Below are 23,949 nucleotides of genomic sequence, written 5' to 3'. Positions count from 1 at the left end.
GTTTTCATGTATGTTTCTTTCTCTCCTTTTCTGCATGCTGCCTGGGGATTGGCTTCCTTGTGGTCAGCACCAATGGGCAGCGCCCAGGTGACCCCGGGGACTCCACTCTGCCTCCTTACCACAGGTGATCACCAGAGCTGGGCGGGTGGGAGGGGATTGGGAGTGGCCCAGATTCAGTGGGTCCTCCAGGCCAGGTGCACCAGACAGGAACTGGCAGTCCCTTCACCCCACCCTCCCGTCCACCCACCCAGCCACCCAGTCATCAATCCAACCACACACCCACCTACCCACTCATGCATCCCTGTGTCCATGTATTCATCCATTCTACTAATGCTTAGTGAGCACCTACTATGTGCCAGGCATTGTTCAAGGGACTGAGGAGTATAGTAGTAAGCACAGAAGAGGAGTTCAAAGTCTCTCTAGGAGGGCAAACGGGCATTGGGCAAAACTCTACAGATATTTATGCAACTGTGAGTAAGACTAAGAAGCAGAGTGCACAGGACTCAAGACCAACACGCCTGAGCTAAGGGAGTGCTTCCCAGGGGAAATGACAATGGGGTCTGACACTGTGAATGAATTGACCTAACAAGTCTGTGGTTAGGAAATGAATAGATCTGGCCATGATCTCAGATTACCACTGGCCCTTCAGTGTGATCAGCCCTCCTGTTCCTATCCGTTAAGTAGGAATAATACCACCTATCTCTTAGGGGACACTAACTAAGACTACACATGGGTGCAGTCCTCTGAAGTTGCATTCTAAGACTTCACAAGATCACAAATGGCAAAGGAGCTGGAATAGGCATGTCCAGACTAGGGTAGGGTATTTTTCCTGTCCCTACCAGTTCCTTTCTTCATTTGCATAAATACGCACCATTCTTGAATGGATGCAGAACCCATTGAGGGCACAGATTCGTGGCCTCCATGATGCCCTGTGATACCCTGGAGATGAAGGACCATCTGCTGAGATGTTTCTTAAAATGGAAGTTTCTTGGCAATCTCAAACCTTTAAGTGTTGCCTCTCTCAAAGTCCTTGCCCAGAAAATGGCATCCTCTCTATTAACCTGACTGAGGAAGAGGATTCAGTGAGCATTTGAGGATATGAGTCAGGCCATCCAGGATCTTTAGAGCCCACCCCCTTTCCCAAACCCAAACACATGAGTTTGTGCACATCTTAGCCTGAGTTCCCTGGGCATGACCTGCCTTGGGGATGACTGTACAGATTATTCAAGAAGGAGTATTCTCAGAGGAAAGAAAGGGAAGGAGATGAAGTAGGGCAGGGAACAAAGCTATGGATGGATCTGGAGACCTGCATCAGTCTGAGCCCACGGGGGTCTCTGGAGTGTGACTTGTTTTGTAGAGTTGGTCCTTCTTTGAGGCAAGAGGGTGGCATCTATACCATGATGCCGATCAGCCATTGATGGTGGGTTCCCTGGAGGTGCATCACTTCCAGGAGAAGTGGCTCCCTTCTTTGCCTATGTACTTCGCCACGGCAGCTGGAGAGCGAGTACACCCGGCAGTAGAGGCCTCAGAGGCACCCCTGCCGTTCAGTATCATCCCTGCCTCTGTGCTGCTGGGAGCCACCAAAGCCCAAGGTGCCATTGACAGTGCCTTGCGAGTCCCATCTCAGCCACGCCTGCTTACACGACCTTCAGCAAGTCGCACAGCTTTATCTCACCTGGAACGCTAGTCATCACACTTCAAAGAATCACATTAGAATTAAGTTTGATGACCCTAGAAAGTGCCCTAGAGTAATAGCAGCACCCAGCCGGTCTCCAGATGCCAGTCCCCAGCCTCGCCCTTTCCCGAGGGAGGCGGGAATCGCAGACAATGGATAACGAGAGAGAAGTCTCTCTTGCACTGTGCCCACACCTAATTCATAGAGAAACAAGGCTTCTCCAGAGCGTGTATGAGCAGCTCCGTTTCCGCCGGGCCATTGTTCTCTGGGTTCTATTCCAGCTGAGCAGCCAGATAATGTTTTCTTTAAACAGAACCAATCCCATATCAGGCACATTTGTTCTTACCTCTTGCCTTCCCAGGTGTCTGAATGCTCCTCCTCTGACAGGTTTATTTCATTGCGTTCCATTTATTTCCACCTGTTTCTCAGCTTCATTTGATGGGTGAGGTGCCAGCGAGTCTTTCTCTTTGAGCAGGCTGTCCCTTGCAGAGGGTGTTTTTGTTAACATCAGTCCCTGGGTAGCAATAATGGCTGATGTAAATAATAACTGTCCGGGTCTGAGTGATGGGGAGATGGGACTGTACGCACAGGCAGCCCTTTCCACAGCAGCTGCAGCCTGGAGTCCTGCACAGCCCCATGGTGTCGCAGGGATGGGCTGGCTGTCGGGGGTGAGTTGAGTGGAGGGGGAGTTGGGTCCTCAGCTCTGCCATCTTCCGGTCTGGTGATCCTGGGTAAGTTGTTTCTCTTCTCTGGACAATATTCTCTTCCCCTGGAGAAGGGGTTAATAATAATGCCCAGGGCCAGAGTTAATCATGAGAAGTAAGCATGATTACAGCTCTAGTCTTTAGTCATTGTCAAGCGAACTCCAGCTAGTGCTTCAGGTCGCCCTGAATCAGCCGCTTTCCTTCAGGGAATTCATGCTTGGGAGCAAGGTTTCTCAGTCCTGTCGACCGCTGGGGCTGGATACTCCTTCACTCTGGCAAGCTGTCCTGTGACTGCAGGAGGCAGAGCAGTGTCTCTGGCCTCTACCCACTGGAGGCCGACCAGCACATCACCCTCCATTATTGCCTCTAGGTATGTCTACTTTCATTCTCAGCTGTCCCCTGGGGAATAAAATCATTTCCTGTTGAAAACTTTCAGAGTGGCACTGATCAGTAGAAGTTGCACTGTGTGTGTAATTTTTAATTTTAAAAGTCACATTACAAAAGTGAAAAGAAAAATGTGAAATTAATTTTTTTGGCATTAAAAGTCACATTAAAAAAGTGAAAAGAAAAGGGTGAAATTAATTTTTTTGGTATTAAAAATCACGTTTAAAAAGTGAAAAGAAAAAGGTGAAATTAATTTTTTTTTTTTTTTTTTTTTTTTTGGTACCAGGGATTGAACCCAGGAGCACTTTACCACTGAGCCACATCCCCAACCCTTTGAATATTTTATTTTGAGACAGGGTCTCACTGAGTTGCTTAGGGCCTCACTAAATTGCTGAGGCTGACTTTAAACTTGTAGTCCTCCTGCCTCAGCCTCCCAAGTTCTGGGAACAGACACATACCACCGTGGCTAACTGAAATTAATTTTAAGAACATAATTCATTTAACCTGATATATCCAGAATATGATCATTTTAATAGGTAACCAATATTTTACATCCTTTTTCCTACCTTTTTTTGAAATCTTATCTGAATCTAAATTTAGAGCATGTCTCGATTTAGATGCTAAATTTTAATGGTTCAAATGAACTATAATCCCAAAAGAGGAAAAATGGTATGTCATGAGTAAACATACTTTTCATAACTTCTGTTTTTAAATTCAAATTAACCAAAATAAGTTTGAAAATCCAACTGCTGGGTGTTGGGTGTACCGACCTAGGATTCTCATTTTAAAATATTCTCACTTTACTGAAGAGACCGTCTGCGTTCTCCTGGTCCCCAGTTGGTGAGCAGGACAGTGCCTGCACAGAACCAAGCCTCTGCAAGTGTTCTGTGCCCTTTGTTCCATTTTGCCCCCCAAGAGACCTTTGTCAACGTCTGGAGCTGGTTTGTTTGTCACAGTGGGGTGGGGACAGCAGGCCTCTACAGGATAGAGGCCAGGGAGCCTTCTGTTACAAAAATTAGGCACAAGCCCCTTCTAGGCGGGACTGGGCATTTTTCTGTGATGGACTCACTTGCCACTGCAGGGGACAAGTGACTAGTTAACTGACATTTCACCTGGGCCGACTCAGTCTGTCCTCGGCCACCACTGCAGGAAGAAGGCCTCTTCCCAGATCCCTCCTGTAGCTCGGTCAGGCCTGTCTCTGGACGCAGTAGGAGACGGGTAGTGTCCGATCTGCAGGCCAGAGTGGTGCACTCAAGGGCTTTTCCAGGGGTACGTCTGGACTCACTGCCTTGTCCACGTCCAGGACCCACAAGGAGAAGGGCTTTGGGAGAAAGCCACATGGAACCACATAGAACCCACCTCTGTTCCTTAAAACGGGGACTTTGAGCAAATCACTTGGCCTTTCTAAGTCTCAGCTTTCTCATCTGTGACACATTAAAGATGCATCCTAGCTTGGCTCTGTCGCATCGTGGCAGCAGCCCATGAAAGGAAGAATGCCATCCTCGTCCAGCTCTGGGTTTAAGAAGGTGCTAGGCCAGCTCCCCTTACTGTTCCTTTCCTTCCTGTGCATCTCATGTCAAAACTCCATAGTTTGATTTTTTCCGTCAATTTAAGTTGAGGCCTGGTTGTAGTGACGAGATTCAGGCCATAATAGGTTTCCTGAAAATGCTTTGCAAATGCCCCAACGGGGACCTTCCCAGTGTTAATAATCCTAGGCCCAAGCCCCCAGGAGAAGGCTGCATAGGTGGAGGGAAGATGAAAGAAACAGCACAGCAGCCTCCCTGGGGTCTCTGCCTGGACCCTGCAGACTTGGACAGCCAGGGCCTGCATGGCCCTCCCAGGGAACTCGTGCCTCTGGTGGGAGTTAATGGATGGTGGGAGAGCAGGAGCTGGAGGAGCTCGACCTGGACCTGAGCACCTGCCATGCTGGGACGATGCTTGCGAGGAACTGGAGGAGCCCGGCTATGGGGCAATCAGCCTGCCAGGCTGGCCGGAGAGAGGTGGCTGCTCTGGGGGACAGTGGCATCAGGAAGTCCGACAAGATGATCAGGACAAAATGTGTTCCATGTTTCCTGCATGCCCTGGAAGGGGCTGAGGGTGTCACTTTAACTCATTGAAGTTTGCTGCCACCTTACCAAGCAGGCCAATATTCTCATTTTACTGTAAAGGAAACAGGTCAGATGATTAAAAATCATACAACTTGGAAATAATGCAGTCAGAATTCAAGCCTGTGTCTCTTTATCCAGTTTGTAATCTTATCCACCTTGCTCTCTGTCCATAGCCAATATTAATAGGCGCCTATTAATGAGCCACATGCTGGAAATGCTATAGTAAAGGGGCTTAGGACTGTGTCTCAGAGGCCATGGAACTTACTAACCATGAGACCTTAAGCCACACAGTAGCCCCCTATCCTAATGTGCTAAATGGGACTACCGATAATGATCAGTTGTTGAGAGGACAAATGAGATGATACCCTCTGTTATCTTAGACACATGCTGTCATTATTATGACCCTAAACCCATCTTACAGATGAGGAAACTAAGTCCAGGGAGGGGGCGGGCAGACAAGCTGACCAGTGGTGAGATTCAGGCAGGCAGCTGGGGCCAGAACTATGGTCCCTGGCAGAGTGTGAGGGATGGGGATGATAGGTGAGAGCCCGTCAGGACCTCAGGCCTGGGAAACCCAAAGGGCCACACAGAATTCAGGAATCAGGACTCACTAGGGAACGGGGATATAAGGCCAGAGAGGACACAGCAGCCTAGAAAACTCAGCTTCCGTGATACCCAAGGCATGATGGAGCCAGGAGAAGGAGTGAGAGCTAAGGTGGCAGAGGCTACAGTCCCTGACACTCTGATCTGGGCTTCTGCAGTCCCCAGCTGGAGGTCAGGGAAGCAGTGAAATTCAGGAGCAGCCTGTCCACTAGAGAGGACTGTCCTCAGCTTTCCTATTGGTTTGTTGTGTGGCTACCGGGCTGACTCCACAGAGCAGGGGAGGAGTCCAGAACACTGTCGTCTTACAACAGACGTTCAAAGACTGACAGACACAGGGCTGCAGTACATCATCCCGACCGCCATTTTCTGTTGCTAATCCATCTGCCAGTGGAATCAACGGACTCAGTGCAGCGGAGGGACGTCACATCCCCTGTGGGGTGAACTGAAGCTCATGGGTGTTTATGCTTCCTACAAAGCAAGCGTCTCCTCGGGGAGCATCCATGACTGTGGCTCTCGAGGCACCTTTTGCTCTCCTGGGATATTCTCCTTACACCAAGGAGAAATCAACCTACAGTCGTCCTCCAAATTGCCATTAAATTCAGATTCAGAAACCCAGCGTCAGCCTCTCCTTCTCTCTCTCCCCATTTGTAATATCTAATTGGCCATCTCATCTGACCCACCTTAGATCCCTGTTGGATCTCTCCCTTCTTCCTGGCTGCTACTACTTACGTGTGAGACTCACAAATTGTTGCATGGATTAGTGTCACGGCTTTCTAACTGGCCTCCCTGTCTTCACATTACTCCCCTTCCAATGTGTACTCTCCAGAAGGCAGAGGAATCCAGGTTCAGGTGCTTCCAAAGCTCCTCTTGTGCTTTGGGGTAACTGGCCTGAATCAAAGGCCCTTCACATTCGAATTCTTGTCCTTTCCCCTTCTCTCCAACTTTACTTCCTCCTTTGCATCCCGGGTCCCATTCATGCTGATTAGGGAAGCCTTACCTGCCCTTTCACATCTATACCTCCTTGTGCTGGGAGACTCCTGTTTCATGATCTACTTATTCACCCTCAGAGATCCCTGCAAAACTTTCCCTGACGCCCACTATCCAAGAATGCAACTGGAGGAGATGATCAACTGGGTGGTCAGTCAAACAGAGGACCCTGCCTCCAGCCCTGAGCAAGGGTGGCTCTTGAACTTGGTACATATTCACAGTATTAGCATCTTGTCTTAGAGCTGGATACTACCAGCTCTTTCCCTGTGCCCAGCACACACGTAGGGCTCATTCACTGGACCTCGTTCCTGAACTATCTGATAAATGGGCAGACGGTTCACACTGAGGGAGCTGGTGGCAGGTACGGCGTACACCCTGCTCCTCCTCTGCCTCCCTCCTGGGATGGTTCACCCTACGGAACTTTACCATTTTGTCAGGCTGATTATAAATCACTGAGCACTGGTTTTCAACCCACTATTTTGCACATGCCCCACCTGCCCAGTTTCCTGGAGTCCAATTCTCCAGAGCCCTTTAATAGGGTTCCTCCCAACCTGCTGGCACTGTTCCTGCTGAGCCCGATACCTGACCCAGCCCCTCATGGTGCTTGCACAGGAGACAGACTAGCCACGGGCAGGATTCGTGGTGACAGACCCAGAGCGTACCCGTGTGACCAGTTCCAGCCACTGCAGCTGCTCCAGGCCCCCTCCCTCTTCTAACCTCATCATCTCCCACTGACAGCAGAGTGGCTTTTCCGCCCCTCCTTTGGGGAGGAGGGATAGATCAGCTTTTAGTACAAAACGCAGTGAATCAATGTTCCGGCTTTCAAAAGCCATGGGACAAAGGCTAGGAAAAAGGAAACATGTTCATGGTGGATTTGGCTGGAATCTCAACAATCGAAGCCACACTCGCTGATGGTTCTGTTCCCCTGGCTTGGGTTAGTTGCGCTAATCTGAATTCCGTGCTGCGCGTTTCCTGGCTGCTCTCTCTGATCCTGCTCACACCTGCGCTAATCCTGCCTGTTGATCCCTTGCTCCCTTGGGCACCTCTCTCTCCTTCCCAGGCACTCTGCAACTTGCTGCAGGCTGCCGGCTGCAGAAGTGTGATTTGGACTAAGCAGCCCCAGCTGGGCAGATCTTTGACTCTCCTCCCACTTCCTGCTTCTTTAGGTTTGATAATACAGTCATCCCTCGAGGGAGGTATCAATTTGCCTGGAGTTGTTTAAAAGAATGAATTTTGTTTCTGAGTGAGAGTCCTGGGAAGCCTTGGCCCCCAGTGCACCCTGCTGTGCAGTTCAGACAGGAAGCCAGGACACACTCTCCTTCCAGAAGGTTCATTGCTCTTCAGTCCATGACCAGGCAGGAGTCTCATTCCTCTTCCGGTGTGCTGTCCCCTGGGCCTTGACTCCATAAGTGTTTGCATTTTACTTAGTGAAATGCCAAGAGCTCCCTCCTGTTGGGAGCTGCTTAGATCGTCATGATTCGGCTTAAACTGGTGTTATGGATGGAATCCTGTCCCCTGTAGAGAAAGGTTGAAGTTGTAATCTCCAGTACCTGTGAGTGTGACGGTATTAAGAAAGAGGGTCTTTGCAAATATAATTAGTTAAGACCAAGTCAGAAAGGTGGACCCCAATCCAATATGACTGTTGTTCTAACAAGAAGAGGAAAACATCATGTGAGGACAGAGACACACAGGAAGAATTCCCTGTGATAACCAAGGCAGAGACTGGAGTGATACATCTACAGGGCAAAGAATGCTGGGATTGCACTACAGCCAGAGCTGGGAAGAGGTGAGCAGGGTCTCCACCCAGAGTCTCAGAGGGAGCATGACCCTGCCCAAACCTGGGTTTAGGACTTCCAGCCTCCAGAACTGTGGAAATAATTTCTGTTGTTTTAAGTCACCCAGGTTGTGTTGATTTATAGCCACAGTCCTAGGATGCTGAGACACTCGGAAACACTATAAGCCTGAGCACATGGAAGTGATCAGTGGTCAAGCCTCAAGTGCTATCCCTCTATGGCGGTTAGCCCTCAAGACCGCGGTCACGCACCCACGTCCGAGAGTCTATTTGGCCCATCCCCTCTGCTTTAGTCCTCTGTGACCAAAACACTTGACAAGAACAGTTTTAGAAGAGGAAAAGTTTGTTTATTTGGCACTCATGGTTTTAGAGGTCTCAGTAGATGGCCAGCATCCTTGTTCTGGACCTCAAGGTGAGGCAGAGCATCACGTTGGAAGGATGTGGAAGAAGAAAGCAGCTCAGTACATGGCCACCGGGAAGTAGAGCGCTCCGCTCTCTGGAGACCACATACATACCCCAAAGGCACGCCCCCCAGTGACTGTTTCCTCCAACCACACCCTGCCTGGCTACAGTTACTGCTCAGTTAATCCATTCAAGTGGATTACTGCACCGATTAGGTGAAGGCTTTCCTAACCTAATCATCTCACCTCTAAATTTTCTTGCACTGTCTTACACGTGAGCTTTTGGAGCACACCTCATATCCAACCCGTAACACCTTCTCTCCTCTGGGCTTCCCTAATTTGCTGTATTCTACAATTAGCCCAGACTGGTCTCCAGTCTATGGCTCTGATCCTTGCTTTTCTGGTTCAGTTTCCACCTTCTCCGTTAAAGTAGTCTTAGCATCTGCAGCTGATCCTGTCTTGCCCTGGCCTTGACCTCACGGCCCAGGCTGTGGTCACCTGCTCTTTACATCCTGGAATTATATCACTGGCAGACCATCTCTGGTTGGCTTTTGTACTCTGTCTTCCCTTGTCCCCCCTTGCTCCAGGCCTGCTCTGAACTCCACAGGAAGAATGATAATCAGTTCAGCGTGACCACGTGTTCTCTCATACCATACTGGCTGCCTGAGAAAGTCTAAAGGCACTATCACTTTGCTGCAGGGCATCCTAAAGAGTGTGTGTTCTCTCTTGCATCTGCTCTTCAGACTAAATCCTTAATCCCCACTGCGACCGTGGGTGCTCCTGTCTGCAGCAGCTGAGCAGCTTTGGGCCCTAGGCACCAGGTTCAAGCACACATTTCTGCAAACAGGAGCCAGCACTGTTGGCTCTGAGCTGACTCGGCCTCTTCATCTTCATCCACACAGCAGGCCGCCTTCTCCAGACCAAGAGAGAGACAGGGTGGGCAGGGGAGAGAGGAGGCCACTGAGTGATCTAAGGGAGGCCCTGATGCGTCCCATGTGGAAGTCAAATTTGTAGGCTAGTTCTGCCTAAGCAGAGTTCAGAATGCCCTTTATAAATGCTCCTCTGCATGAGCACCCATCCCCTGGAGCTTTGATTTTCCATTTGCACACTTCTTCCACTGAGTGGCTAGCTCCATAACAGTAGGATTGTCTCCTCACTACCTCTCATGCCCAGCACCTTGCTGTACCCACTATGACCTAAGCATCCTCAGGCTAGGCAATGCAATGTAATGGATACCATCTGTTTGGAGGTCACTTGACTTGTCCATGGCCATGCCCTACATTTTGTTTCTGTTCAAAGTCCACCCACAACACAAGACACCGTTTGACCCCTCCAAGATGGAGGCAGACTGACTGACTGGCCATTCCTACATCCAAGTCACAGACTAGAGATCTCTGCTTCAGATTTGACCCTTACCTCATCACATCCTGGTTATTAACCTTGACTGGCCTGACACATATCCCAATCCATGAAGAGCACCCTTGTCTTCATTTCTTAGACAACCTTATACCCAACTCTAGCTTAGCCTAAGGTCCTATTTCAGCCAGTGTCTGAATTCTCTCTCTACCCCAGCTGGGTCCTGGCGATGCTCACAGCATAGAGCTCTCCAAGTCCAAGAGAATGGTGGAGATCACCAGGAGGTATCAAGGGAATCCCAGTCCAAGGGATGTATCAGTAATGACTGTGGCTGGCATCATTTGGGCATGGCTGCTCTTAATTAAGTCTGGGGTACAAAATTTGAATGGATGAAAAAGGATTTTAGAATAAAGGCATTTTCTTGCACTCAGAAGAGATTCTCCATAAGGTCTCATAGAATCATCTTGTAGGGACTTTCACAACCCAATTGGAATCTGACCTACACAGAGATTTCATTGTGGAAAACAAAGTTGGAAACACAGATTCGGGAGATGCTTGGGACAAAGCAGAATCAGCGCTGGAGGAACGATTTATTTGAGTGGCCAAAGTGCTTTCAAACAATCAATCAAAGCGATTCCCATCTCACAGGGTGCTAACCTCCATTTAAGACTGAAAACGAGGGCACCTTCTGTCAGCAATATTTAGCAGATTTACTTGTATACGCTGTGATGAAATCAATTCTAACCTCTTAGGACGGGCTGGGTAACACAGGGAATGTGGGATTTTAGAAATGTGTATCTGCTTTATACTCCATTCAGTACTTATTAAATGATTTTCCACAGCACGGGTAGAGCTATCTTTTAAAAACCTGTATCTCAGTAGTGTTTTCCAGTTACTTGACATTGACTTCAAGTTAAATCTTAGCTAAAAGCAATTACTGTCATATGATGAATTGAGGCAATTTATTTATTACTTGAGAAACATCCTCAGTGATGTCACTTAAAATAATGATGGAATAATCCTTCTTAAGTCCTCCATTATCAACAGATCCATTCTGAGGTGTGGGGGAGGTAGTCAGCAATTTTTAAAAATTAGACACACAAAAAAACTATTAGACATAAAGCAGAAAACAGTCACCTAAACTTGAGCAAAACTTGTCGCTCTGTGGAATTATATATGATGCGTTGGTTGCTAAATATCAGGAAAGGTGTTACAGAAAAAGCCCAGAGATTAATCATAAAACTAAAGTCCATGTATTAAGGGCATGAAGATGGCGGTTGATATACAAGGAAAGTGAAAAGAATGAAGGAACTTAAGTTAAAAAGGTCAAGTCTGAATATCATTGGAGCAAAGCCTGTATAATTTGGTCCATATAACAAGATTCACATGACATGTTCATCAATCCCTTAGATATTAGAATCTGATATGGTTGGAGGAGGGCACCAGGAGAGATAATCTTCAAGAAAAGTCAGGTATAAAGCAGGACTGCCTGATGACAGCAGGTGGCAGACCCAGCAGGGACAGAAAGATATACTTACAAAGATGGTTTTAGCTGGCTGGTCAAGATAAGATTCTGGATCTTCTTAATGCTAGTCTGCTTCTTTTTTCCAAACATTTGAGGAAAGACAAGCAGATTTGGGGGCTGAGCAATCTCTCCCTTATTTACCAGAGAGTATTATAGTAGTTTAAATGAATTTTGTGCCAGACTGACAGCAACTTGCTGCTCTTGCCTTGTGTCTTTGAGCCTAAGAAGAAAGAAAAGAAAAATAATCAGAGCCTCCTTTGAGAGGCTATCTTTAAGCCTCTGAAATGGGTGTAATGGTAAAACCTGCTCTGTCAGCATTGTAGTGAGGACTGAAAGAGGTATTATAGGTCAAATACTCCAAATGGCAGTCCTGGTTGTAATTAAAGCCCTGAGTGCCCTTTATTGTTAATTGTATTAATGTTTCACATGGAATTAGGTATCCTGACCCTTCTGTTACCATCTTATGAAAAAACAAAACACTTTAACATCTAACTGTCCTACAAAGCCAGTCAGAATTTCTCTGTTGTGGCCTTGACTTTGCTGAAATTGAGATACAGTGCTGGCCATTCTCCCTGATTTATAAGTCCAGACACCTCTCAAAAGCGGCCAAGAGGTGAGCCTAGCATTACTTTTTCAGAGGAAGCCCAGGCTGGCCCGGGGGCCCAGCTGGTCTCACATCTGTCCTTCACTGTTGCCTTGTTCCACTGGAACACTCAGGTGACCCCTGTGCTAATCAGCTTCTGGATTTGGTCAATGCAAACTAGAGCTAGTAGAGCAAGAGGCAGGGAGTTGTGCTCTCCCTCTTGGTCTCAGCCCATTCTTTGGTGGCAACCAGATATACCGCATCACTCCAGTGCCCCCACGTGTCTGTTGGAGTTCTGCCTTCGCTGTGGGCTCTGACCCCAGCACCTCTTCTGTTCCTCCAGGCTGGGTTGGTGGTAGCTTCCTGGTATCGCTGTTCTCCAGGTGCCTTACTATCACCTTCTGACCCCTGTGTGCCAGTTCTCTAGCAAAGTTGCCCCAGTTTAAATGCGTGGAGTAATTTCCCATTCCCTGGTTGGCTACTGATAGATGTGGTTTCTAGGAATTAGTCCTTCCTTTCTTTCTTTTTTATAAGTCTTAAAGAGGAAAAATCTGATTTCATAATTTTATATATATTTTTCCTTGTATTAACATCACACTTACAGTATAAAATATCTGGAATGCACATTTTTTTTTTCATTAAGAAAAAGTCAGCAACAGCATTTGTTTCTCCCCAGGCTTCTTGCTCCCCTCCTGTTCACGACAATTTCAGTCCTCAAAGACTGCCAAAGTAGTTCATGATCACAATTACAAATACTTTCAAGGCTTTGAGATGCAATTTGTAAAGTCTAGAGGCTTGAATCTAATGAAGTATCCAGATGCTTTCCTATCAACTTCTTTCCTTTCTTGGACTTTAATTCCCTCTTAAAAATAGCCCATCACCCTGAGAATTCTTTTTTAGCAATATCAAGCAGGTATCGTGCATACCTGACTTCAGCAGAGCCAGAAAGTTACCCAGCTTTCTCATCTTTTTCCTGTTGTCTCGTCTTGGCAAAACCCGATAATCAGAGATATTTGTGATGTTTAAAACCTTTGCTAGCATAGAGGTAGAAGCACAGATTCAGGGTTTCAAAGGTTTTCTCTACTGGGTGCCAGATACATGCAAAGCCCAAGTAAAGACAGAGAAACTTTTCAACAAAAGGAGTCATTAAGTAGACAGGGGTAAACTGCCAACACAGTGAGATTTGCCTCCGATAAGCCACATTGGGGATAATATGCCCTTGGACGACTGAGAGGCCACTGTGTTTTGTTCAAGAGTGCTGCTTTTAGGTATTGCATCGCCAAGAGCCAGCTTCCTTTCTTTACCGTCAGCAATGATCACCAGCATGGGTTATGCATCCACTGGGATTTACTTGGGTTTTATCAATTGCAATTAGATGTTCTTTATCTGTGACTTCTATTTTTGCTCTATATCTTTACAAGGAAAATTCTCTGAAGTAAAGCTATGAAATTGGGCCTGTCGCCAGCGAGAGTACTTTGAGAATGAATCATTAATCCCTTGTTGCCAAATTATGTTATTGCTGCCATTAAGTCATCCAGATGTAAGCCTGATACGGGCCTTGCCTCTATGAGCAGGGTGAAGAGCTTTGCTCTGGGGCCTTGCCTGCCTTTATTCTAAAGACTGGGATGCACTCAGGCAGCGGGTTGCAAGGAGCCGTCACCGCAGCCGCTGCAACCACAGTTTACAGACACACTTAGCCCAATTCCAAGGTCATGTCACCATTATGCCACAAGTGCAAAGAGTACCTTTGAGTTTATCAAGCACTTTCACCTCCATTATTACATTCGATCCTTAGTAAAATCCCTGTGAATTCGGCATTTCTGCCCTATTGTACAAATGAGGCTATTGATTCACATCATGGTTAATAGATTTGATCAAGATCACACAATCAGCCACCAATGGCATCTGGATGTATACTCCCACTTCTGGTTTGAAACTCATTGCTTTTGACTGGTGTCATGGAACCAGAGCATTTGAACATCAGAAGAGACTGGAGGAGTTGTATAGTCCCTTCTGCTTGGAAGGGGGAACACCGAGTCCCCAGACAGCTCCTTTCATGGTTGGTGACACATTTCCTGCCTTAGTGAGTAACCTGGGAAGGGGCAGGGCAATGGGGAGGATGAGAATCTCATCACTCTAAAGATGACAGGAAGGATTTTTCTCACCAAGAGCATGGGCATCACTGAAATTAAGGGCTGCAAGTTGAGATGAGGAGATGATGTCAAATGACAGAGAAGGAAGATCTGTGCCTCAAGAATGTGAAATGTTAATGGATTGGCTAAGCATCCAGAAAGGCAAGGAAATAATAACATACAGAGACAGAGGAACAGGTAAAATGAGTTGACCTTAAGATGGGCCTTGGAAACTATGTTCCATGCTCTGTCTGTATCGGGATGCAGCATTGAATGACTCTGGGCTTTAGCCTAGCCAGATAGCTCTTCCTCATTAAAACATTTCCTTGTGCTAGTCCCTCATCTATCCCCGTCACTTTTACCCATTGATATTTGCTCTGATCTTTCAAGTTAAAAAGACCAAATCTACTCCATCTTTCAAAATGGTCCTTTAGCTACTTGCAGGCAAGAATTAGATCTCATCTGAATCTCCCTTTTCTATGCTAAAAACCCTGATTCTGACACATGTACCTTCGAAGTCAGTGATCTTTGAACTTTAAAAGTTCATGGGCACCTGAATCACGCAGAGACCTTGCTAAACTACAGCTGCTGACTTAGTAGGCCTGAGGTAGAACACAAGATTCTGTAATTTTAATAAGGTCCTAGGTAACACTGATATTCTGGTCATTGGACCACTTTTTTCTTTTTCTTTTTTTTTTAATGAGGATTGAATTCAGGGGCACTCGACCACTGAGCCACATCTCCAGCCCTAGTTTACATTTTATTTAGAGACAGGGTCTCACTGAGTTGCTTGGGACCTCACTAAGTTGCTGAGGCTTGGCTTCGAACTTGCCATCCTCCTGCTTCAGCCTCGCGAGCTGCTGGAATTACAGGCATGGGCCACCATGCCCAGCCATTGGACCACTTTTTGAGTGGCAAGTCTCTTTACTCTGGAGATCCATCTTCAGTAAGTACTTGAGTCCACAACTCAACAGGACTCACAGGAGTGGTCTGACAGACCACCCTGCAGAGCTAAGCAGACAAGCCCTGCCCTTGTTAGGTCTCAGGAATCCCTAGGGAAAATCAAGCTTGTTTGGTGGTAAGGGAGGAGGCAGGAGGGAGACAAAACATGGCGCCTTGGCCCATATGCAGAGCTAAGATAGAGGGAGAAAAGCAGCGTCCAAGGAAGCAAGAGCCATGACTTGGGGCACTGGGTTTCCATACATAAGAGTAGATAGCACAGTGAAAGTGACCGGGCTGGAGCTAGGAGGGTAGAGGATCCTAAGCCACTATAGCTTTAGGCAAGAGTAGAGGGTGGGAGGCAGCTACTGCTGCCTTGAGCAGACTAGCTCAGCATTTGGAGTGCTCAGAGCTCAGAGGGCACAGCTGGCTGGGGCATAAGTTCAGCCCCACAGCCTTATGTTGGAGACAATATTCTCCTCTCAGGCAAGTTGTGCTCAATGATTATTTTTGATGATCCCATCACACAAGGGACTTGATAGAGCTGTAAAGCTTCTCTAATGGGATCCATGATCACCTGGTACCTAGTTGCCAATTCTGATTTCCTTGGATTTTTCTAGGCCTTATGGAGGACAGAGAAAGAAGTTCCATCCAAATCCCTCCCCTTCTCCAAGTTCTCACATTCCCAGTCGCTGCTTTATAGTTAGAAGTCACCAGAGTCAGAGACAGGTCCTTTTAGGGACTGGGGCTGATGCTAAGCCAGACTTTCATGAAAAGGGTGGCTTAGGGTAAAAGTAATCCAGATACCATCTCAGTGAAGGGCTTCTAGTTCTACCTCTTTGAAAATCCTCCCTTGGATTTTTGGGTCACAGTCAGATAGCCTTCTACGTGGACTCTGTGCTGGCAGACACTCCCTCGCCAGGAAGCCCCATCATTAACCACACCTGGTGTGCTTCTCGTTAACCCCCAGTCACGGGGTTCCCTCCACTCCACTGCCACTTTAGGATGTGAGCCTTGTGGACACCCCTCCTGCTGTGGGAGCTGAACTATCCAACCTCTGTTGATTCCTCTCTCCTTTCTCTCAAATATAGGAGCCACACATGAAAGCAATCTGGCCTTTGATCTTAGAGCCATTTCCTCTATATGTATAGCACCTTTGCACTCTGTTGCCTTCCTTTATGAACAGAGGCACACATCCCCAGAGATGGGAGAAAATTCCCTTAAAGAGTGCTTAAGTGAAAGTTGGATTTTCCACATCCCAGGGCGTGTTGACATTCCTGTATCTGCAGACTGGTCAGACCAGTCAACCATGGCTCCTCCTAATAATCTCATTGTTAGTGTCTGTGCATTCAGCTCTAAGGCCTGTTAAACCATGGGGCTAAATCACTGGGCTCTGGCTTTTCAGATGGACTCCCCGATTTCCCTTGGATACTTCTCTGTGAGTCCATTCTTGGTTTAATGGTCACTGATGAAGGTGATTCTGTTTAGGAGCATCTTGCAATTGTGGGGGAGAAGGGAAATCTAATACTTACCAACATCTTGACCTTTCTTTGGACATGGAACTTGAGTCTACCCTGGGAGCAGCATTTGGCACCACTGATCATTCCCTCCTTCTTGAAACCCACTTCTCTTGGTTCTAGGATGCTACACTTTCCCAGGTTTTCTTCCTTCCTGTGTTTCCCTATGCACACTCCCTATGTTTCCTGTGCACCTTTATCTTCTTCTACCTCTCACCAAATACTACAGCCCCTCAACTCTCTATTCTGAGACTGTTTCTCTTTTTCCTTTTTGTTCCCTCCCTGGATGACCTCATCAACTCCCATGCTTTGAGTACCATCTATGTACATATGACTCACACAGTTTTTTACATCAGATCTCTTTTCAGAGCTCTCAACCTGCATTTTTAGCTATCTAATTTTTGGAGTATCTCTCAGGCTTAAATTGCCTTAACCACACACACAGTTTCCTTCTAAAGCTATTCTTTATCCATTGTTTCTAGAACCCATAAATAACACCATCATCTACACTGTTATGCAAACTACAGACTATCTCCTGGATAGTTCTTTCTCCTTTATTTATTTCCCTTACCCTATCCATCAATGGATTTTTGTCTATGTTTAGGGAGTTATGTCTTTTATTATATCACCACTTCCATTGCTTGAGTCTAAGCAACTATTCTCTCCCACCTGGCTGCCTGCAATGGTCCCAGAACTCATCTCTCCATTCCCCTTTGGTTCCACCTTGAAGCTGCAATGATTGTTGGAAATACAAATCTGACCATATCACTGCTCCATGAATAACACTAAAATGACTCTCTGTGTTTCTTGGGCTACAGAACAAAAAAATTTCATGGTGGCCTATAATGTCCCTTGTGTACTGGTTCCTGATGCCCTTCCCAGATTTTCTCTGAGCCTGTTCTCCTTATTTTCTTACTCTTATTATACTATATATATTTTTTAATGTACCAGATTCCTTGCCCTGCCACATAATCTTGGTCAAAACTTTTTCCTCTGCTGCTCCCATGTGCTCTTCTCTCTCTTCCTTTGCTTAGTTATATCCTTGAAGATCACCCTGCTGGACACTGTCTCCCAGAAGGAACTCATTTCCCTTCTATGCACATTCCAAGTATCTTGTGCCTCTCTGTTCAAACCCTTAATAGACTTGAACGTTTTCTGTTGCTGATTTCTAGCTTATTCATTGTATCCCACTATCCCCAGTCACCACTAACTGTCAACCCTTTGTGGACAGGTGCTATGCTTGTTTTTCTCACCAAATGCCTGGCATACAGTGGGTGCTTGTAATCATTTACTGAAGGAATAAAACATGAATCTAGATGCAAGCTGATATCAGTGCTTCTAGAGTAAGAACATCCTCTACAGGCGGCTCTTCGCCTTAAACCCCCAGACTCTAGAACAGGAGTGTAGTAGGCACTAAGCAAAGTATAGTTATATCAATGAGTAAGTGCTCCAGAGCCAACCTTTGCTCCAAATCCAAATAAAAAGACTCCAGTATTGAGGGACTTGTGATTTGGGGTGCTCTACCTCCTTTGAACTTGGTACATGGTGGATTAGCTATACCTCGAAGTCATGCTTCTAATCTGAGAAATGGAGACTACCAAGGAGCCGCTCAGAACTAGCCCTTGCTCTGGAATGTGAGACTGGCCCTGCTGAGAAGGTGGTTGACCAGGTCCCCTAGACAGTCTGTAGGCTGTGGATTGCCAGAGCCTTCTCAGACAGCCCCGGGATTTGATGAGCTGATACTGCCTTTAGTTAGTGAAAAGGAAGAGTAAATTCTCATCTAATAGTGCTTCCAGAAGAAGGTTCTCTGACCTTTTGGACCACATGGTTAGGCACACAGCACATGGGTGCTTGGTAGCAAAATAATGCCTGATTGAATTAATAAATGAGCAAGTAAATCTGATCCACATACCTTTATATCACTCCATAGTCAGCTGCTAAACAATTCTGAGGGAGACACATCCTAGACACTGGCATTAGATGAGCAGGCTGTAATCTCTATTCATGAACTTAACCATTACTACTAGGGGGACGTGACTAGTAAACTGAACTCTTCCAAGTTATGGCAATATGGGGAAAATTGTGAGAAAGGAAACACTCTACACTCTGAAGCCAAAGGAAAGGTATATCAATATGCTGGAGGGCTGTTCTTAAACATAAGCAAGTTTGGGGGAACCAAAACCAAAGCTTAAGAATATTAGCATCCCTAAACTCAAGACCCAGCTGAGCTCTGTGAACACATGACTAAAAAAGGAGAAAACTCAATTTAATTCCATAAGAACAAATGTGTGTGGGCAGAAACATCATCCCTTTAGCTAAACACTGAGAAACTACTAACATTTAGGGAGCCCCTATTATGAGTTAGGCTCTCTGCTAACATGGGAAAACAAAGATAAACGAGGCATAATCTTGCCTCTGAGGAGCTTGCAGACCGGTGCAGGAGACAGATGTGGAAACAAATAACTAATAATATCACTACATTGTGGTAAGAGATATTGTGAGGTATGTGCGAAATGTTATAAAGTATTATCAGAATTTAGGGGAGAGAGAAACGCTCCCAGGGGTAAGAGAAACCAGAGAAGTGATACTGGTTGATGAAGAATGAGCTGATATTGATGTGGCACAGTAGTAGGGATGGCTTAGGAAAAGATGCTCTGGACTTTAAGCTGCCTCACACAAACATGGCACCAATGGGACTATAAAGGCAGTAGGAGAACATTGACTGAGGGTGCTGGTAACCTCTGGACCATTCTCCAGAATATCTGAAACAGGAAGCTACCTTCAATCCCTAGTATCATGCTTAGGCTGGGCTTCGGCATTCTTTGGTTGCTTATTTTGCTATGGCGTAACAAAATGCTTGTTGTAGGAAGATGGAGTCTGAGGAACATGGGGACTTGAACATTGAATTTGAGGTTTCTGACCATTGAGGCCTAAACTTGGCAGACTAAACTTGTGGAATTCTGGCCCTAACTTCATCAACCAAGTGGCCTCCTGCAAGCCCCTTGGTTTTCTTGTCTATAAAATGAGAAAACCAATATCTACCATTGGGAGTGTTTGACCAAGCTAGATCCATGAATTCCCCAGCCCAGGGCTAAGGGTACAGTAAGTAGCCAGTTTCCCACCTTCCTCTATCAGGGGTTGAGTCCACACATTGTCACTCAGTAGAACATAGCATTAGCTTAAATGCTAAAACTTGGGATGAACCCAAGGCACTTCCCTTTAATGTACTAAATTTTTACCCTGTTATTTGTTTCACATAAGGAATAAAGCAAAAACTCTTTTCATCTTTAAAATTCCAGTGGTTTTAATTGTGTTACCTTAACATAAAGCCGTTCTTTTCACCATTTATCAGAAAGAATAAAACAGAGTTAGGAATAATTCTGTGAACCCAAGAACCAAATGGTGGTTCCAAAGTTTGATCCCAGTTACAAAACAGTATAAGGAACAAAATCTTTCTCTTGAGCTCACCAGAGGAAAATAATGCTCTGACAAAGCAGTTATGGAATCTTGGGAATCTCAATGTCTCAACCTGTCAGTTTCTTCATCTTCAAAAGGGTCTGATGGGACAAGGTGTACAAAGCTCCTAGCACAGTGCCTGGCACCTAGTTAGCTCTCTGTAAGTGCAAACGGTTGTCATGATGATATTGTCTGATCACATATGGAGCTTTTACAACATCTTCCTCCTTCCCTTTTCCTCTCCAAGGCGCCTCCACCCAGAACTCTAACACCGTGGAGCCAGAGAAGCAGGTGGACAACACGGTGAAGATGGCGGGCGTGATCGCTGGCCTCCTCATGTTCATCATCATCCTGCTGGGCGTGATGCTCACAATCAAAAGGAGGTGAGTGTCTGACTCTGCCCTGAAGACTCTGCTGACCCTAGGTGACCCCACTGATATGACTGCCCTGTGTGGCCAGGTCATTGTTCTCTTGGTGCCTGTCCAGCAGGGATCTTATGACTATTGAGGTCCTGAAATACTTGAGGCAGCTGTGGCTCCTTGTGTTGTTATTGGAAGAGTGTGTTCTGCCTGCTTGACAAGTGGCCCTGAGAAGGCCAGTTTCTCATGGGGCCAGTGATTCCAATGGGTAGAACACCTTGTTGTGCCTTTGGACTCTGTATCACGAAATGAGTCTTCTTGGAATTAACTATTCTGTTGTAATCACTCAGATTTCTAAGATAGTTGGAGAGGACCACAAAGATAGATGATCCCAGAAATAGAGTTGCAGGAGAGTAATGCTCCCCTTTTATACCATCCGGTCAAGTAGCTGCATCCCAAACTGCCCTCAAACTTCTGTGAGAGTTCCCAGAGACTCTTCTACCTCACACTCCTTCTGACTGCATGCCTCATGTCTCACAAAACCTTCCCAGTTGGTTGTTGCTGTTTGGTATCTCTCATCAGGATGCTTCCCTGGGCACATCTGGCCACCTGTTTTCTCATAGTCTGTATGTGTTTCTCCAAATTGCATTGCTGATAAAAAGCAAGGGTGCAGTTGCCTCCCTTATTTCTAAGACCCCAGCATCTTCTGTTTAAAATAAATTTACAAGGCTTCGGGATTATACTAGGGAATTTCAGAGAGGGGAAGGAAATACAAAGGATGACTGTCAGCTAGCAGTGTCCTGAATGCTATGGGTTATTCCTCTAATAAGGAGTCCTCCTGATCACATCTCCTTAGCTGCTGCCTGTCACCACATGGCCATGCCTGCTTGCCATCCCCATGTCTTCCCAATTTCATCTCCTATCTCCAAACTTAGTCTCTACCCTCCCACTCCTGAGTCTGCCAGAGCCAACAAAGCATTTATCTACATTATAACATGTACCTGGAGAACATGCCCTGACCCCAGGAAATACAGTCATTTTACATTATTAACCAAACTAACACCTGAGCCTAAAGCTCTTATGGTTGCACAGAGTTCTGGATGACTCTAAGAACAAGGTCCAGGACTCACTTCCATCTACAGGAGGAAAGATGCTTGAGAGATCTGTTACCCTCCAGAACAAAAGGACAGAATGTTCCAGAGACTAATTCCAGCTTCTACCTTAGCGGCATGAATGCAGATTTTTTTTTTTTTTTTTTCAAAAAAGCAATGTTCCTATCTCCAGTTATCAGTGACTCAAAAATACTAGGTTTTACACCATGCTTGCAAACATGTAGGCACCAGAACTTCCCTCTGTCCTTCCCTCACCGTTCTGCTTAGAATTAGCCAGTCCCTCCTCTGACAGGATAGCTCAGCACGAGAACCTCATTCTTCCTTACACCTTTTATCTAATACCATTACTTTTTTCCCTCAAGCTCCCAGCAGGATGGCGAAGAGTTAAGGTTCTCATCCAGCCACAGATTTCCCTGTTGGAGAGAATGGGGAGGAAGAGGAGGGACTATTTAAACACTGGGGACAAGGAGCCCTTAAGGGGCTAAAAACAGCACTGCATTGTCATTAGCTCATGATGGTAAAGCACCAACCACCATATTGTCCATCTCAGGGAAGAGTCCGGTGCGTTACATGAAGTAGAATATGAGCTTTGATTTCTCTGTGGAAAGAAAGCACATTGCACATGTTTCTTACTGTCACGGACATAGTAGAGGCAGAAGGGAATTTGGTATTGTCTACCTGGAAACAGTGACCAATTTAATAGAAGTGAATATCTCCTCAACATACCTGGAGTTTCCTCATTCTTTGCTGCTGATTTGTAAATCAGATATGCTCTTCCAATTTTGCTCTTTCTAAAGCCTGGCTTAACCCACGTCACTGTCGTCTGTGAGCTCGTGAAGAAATTTCACTTCCTTCTCAACAGCTATTTCTGAAATGTGTGACTTTCTGGGAGGGAGGAAAGGGTTCTCTGTTTCCAGGGTGGGAGCGAGTATGAAGTGAGTCTTTTGTGTAGTTTTAACCTCTTCCGAATATCTTTGTCATTTCTCACTTCTATAAACCCTCTTCCTCAAACTCAACCTGAGGTGTCACATGATCGCCCTGTCTTCCCAGGAAGCAAAACTCAGACATCATGGCAGTGTGTGGGGGGTGGGAATACTGGTCAGTGTTTGCATATACAATATCTTTTGAGAAAGTGAGACATTTTCTGACCTAGTTGATAGGACAGTTTACCAGTGGGTTTAGGGAGGAGCACAGGATAGAAGGGGGAAGAAGAGGGAAATTAAACATAGGTCTGCACTCTTTCCACTTAATCTACAATGTCTTCCTGTGTCCAGAGATGTCTCAAAGGACAGATAAGGGCAGGGTGAGCTCCTCTGCTTCTGTGCACATCTTTCAACCCCAACCCTGTATATAAATACAGGGACATGTCAGGCAGTTCAGTTCACCGCTAGCTTACTGCTGGCCACACTGCTGTCCAGAGCTAGAAGGAAGAGATATTAAAGGAAAAGAAACCTCCAACTAATAGATGAATCACCAAGACTCGGGATCTTCATGTCAGCATCCCTTCTGGGTCCCATCGTCACCTGCAGTTCCTGGATCCTGGAGTTCTTATAGGTGGTACGCCTGCTGCATTCCCTCCACTGGCTTGAATTTGCTGGGGTCTTCTCCCTGCCCTCCATGGGTGTGGGCACAGCTGCTCTCTTTTTTTTCTCTTCCTGATAGATTCAACTGACTCAAAGTCTCCCTAAGGCTACAGCCCCAGAGGTTTCCAGGAAATGTAGACGTCCCCAGTGGCTCCATTTCAAGGACTTGCTATCATTGGTGTTAGGACTCCCTTCCCTTCTCCAGAGTCTTTCTTTTCCTCTTAGGGGTTTCCTTTTGTGAAACAGAACTAGAAAACAGGTAGAGAAGGACTTGTAGTACAAAGGACTAAGGGAAGGACTTAATGAAAGAAGCTAAAACTAATTTATGTTTAGAGGTTGGAAAAAAGAGAAGGGCAGAAGAGACAGAGGAGAGGATTCAACAAAGCCTGAGGAGGGTTTTGTTCTTGCTTGCATTTGTTGTGTAATCAGGGAGAGGGTCTCCAAAGACTAAAGGCCAAAAGGGATATGAGTGCTTGTGGGCTACTTAAATGAGATACCCTGATAGTTTACAAAGGATGCGGGTTAAATTTCAGATTTTTTTTTTCTATGACCCTTGACTGTTTGGACTAGGCTTCTTTGAATGCAGGACCATACACACAGGACTACATGGAGATACACAGGATTATATGAGCATTTTAAGACAGGAACCAGGAGCCCTTCTCTTATACAGTTAATGACCATTGTGGTTTTAGCCATGTCACTGTCAATAACGGCTCCTCTTTTCTCCTGAATC

The 23,949-nt window shown here is 46.1% G+C and overlaps 1 protein-coding gene across 10 annotated transcripts in view; it reads left to right on the top strand.

Moving 5' to 3' along the window:
- PTPRT (protein tyrosine phosphatase receptor type T) overlaps positions 1 to 23,949 on the top strand; it is a 1,026,485-nt gene that overhangs the window by 853,547 nt on the left and 148,989 nt on the right. For 7 of the 10 annotated variants that reach the window (XM_079126897.1, XM_079126896.1, XM_079126893.1 and 4 more), the window contains exon 14: positions 20,410 to 20,545. In XM_079126897.1, the coding sequence (XP_078983023.1) occupies positions 20,410 to 20,545 (136 nt within the window). Of the gene's footprint in view, positions 1 to 67; positions 125 to 20,409; positions 20,546 to 23,949 lie in introns of all 10 variants that reach the window. The other 3 variants (XM_079126891.1, XM_079126899.1, XM_079126898.1) reach the window with 1 other exon arrangement.

The sequence above is a fragment of the Sciurus vulgaris genome (assembly GCF_902686455.1).
Source record: "Sciurus vulgaris genome assembly, chromosome: 2".
Lineage (NCBI taxonomy): Eukaryota > Metazoa > Chordata > Mammalia > Rodentia > Sciuridae > Sciurus > Sciurus vulgaris.
The sequence above is the reverse complement of the archived record's forward strand: the minus strand, read 5'-3'. Positions and strand labels throughout refer to the sequence as shown.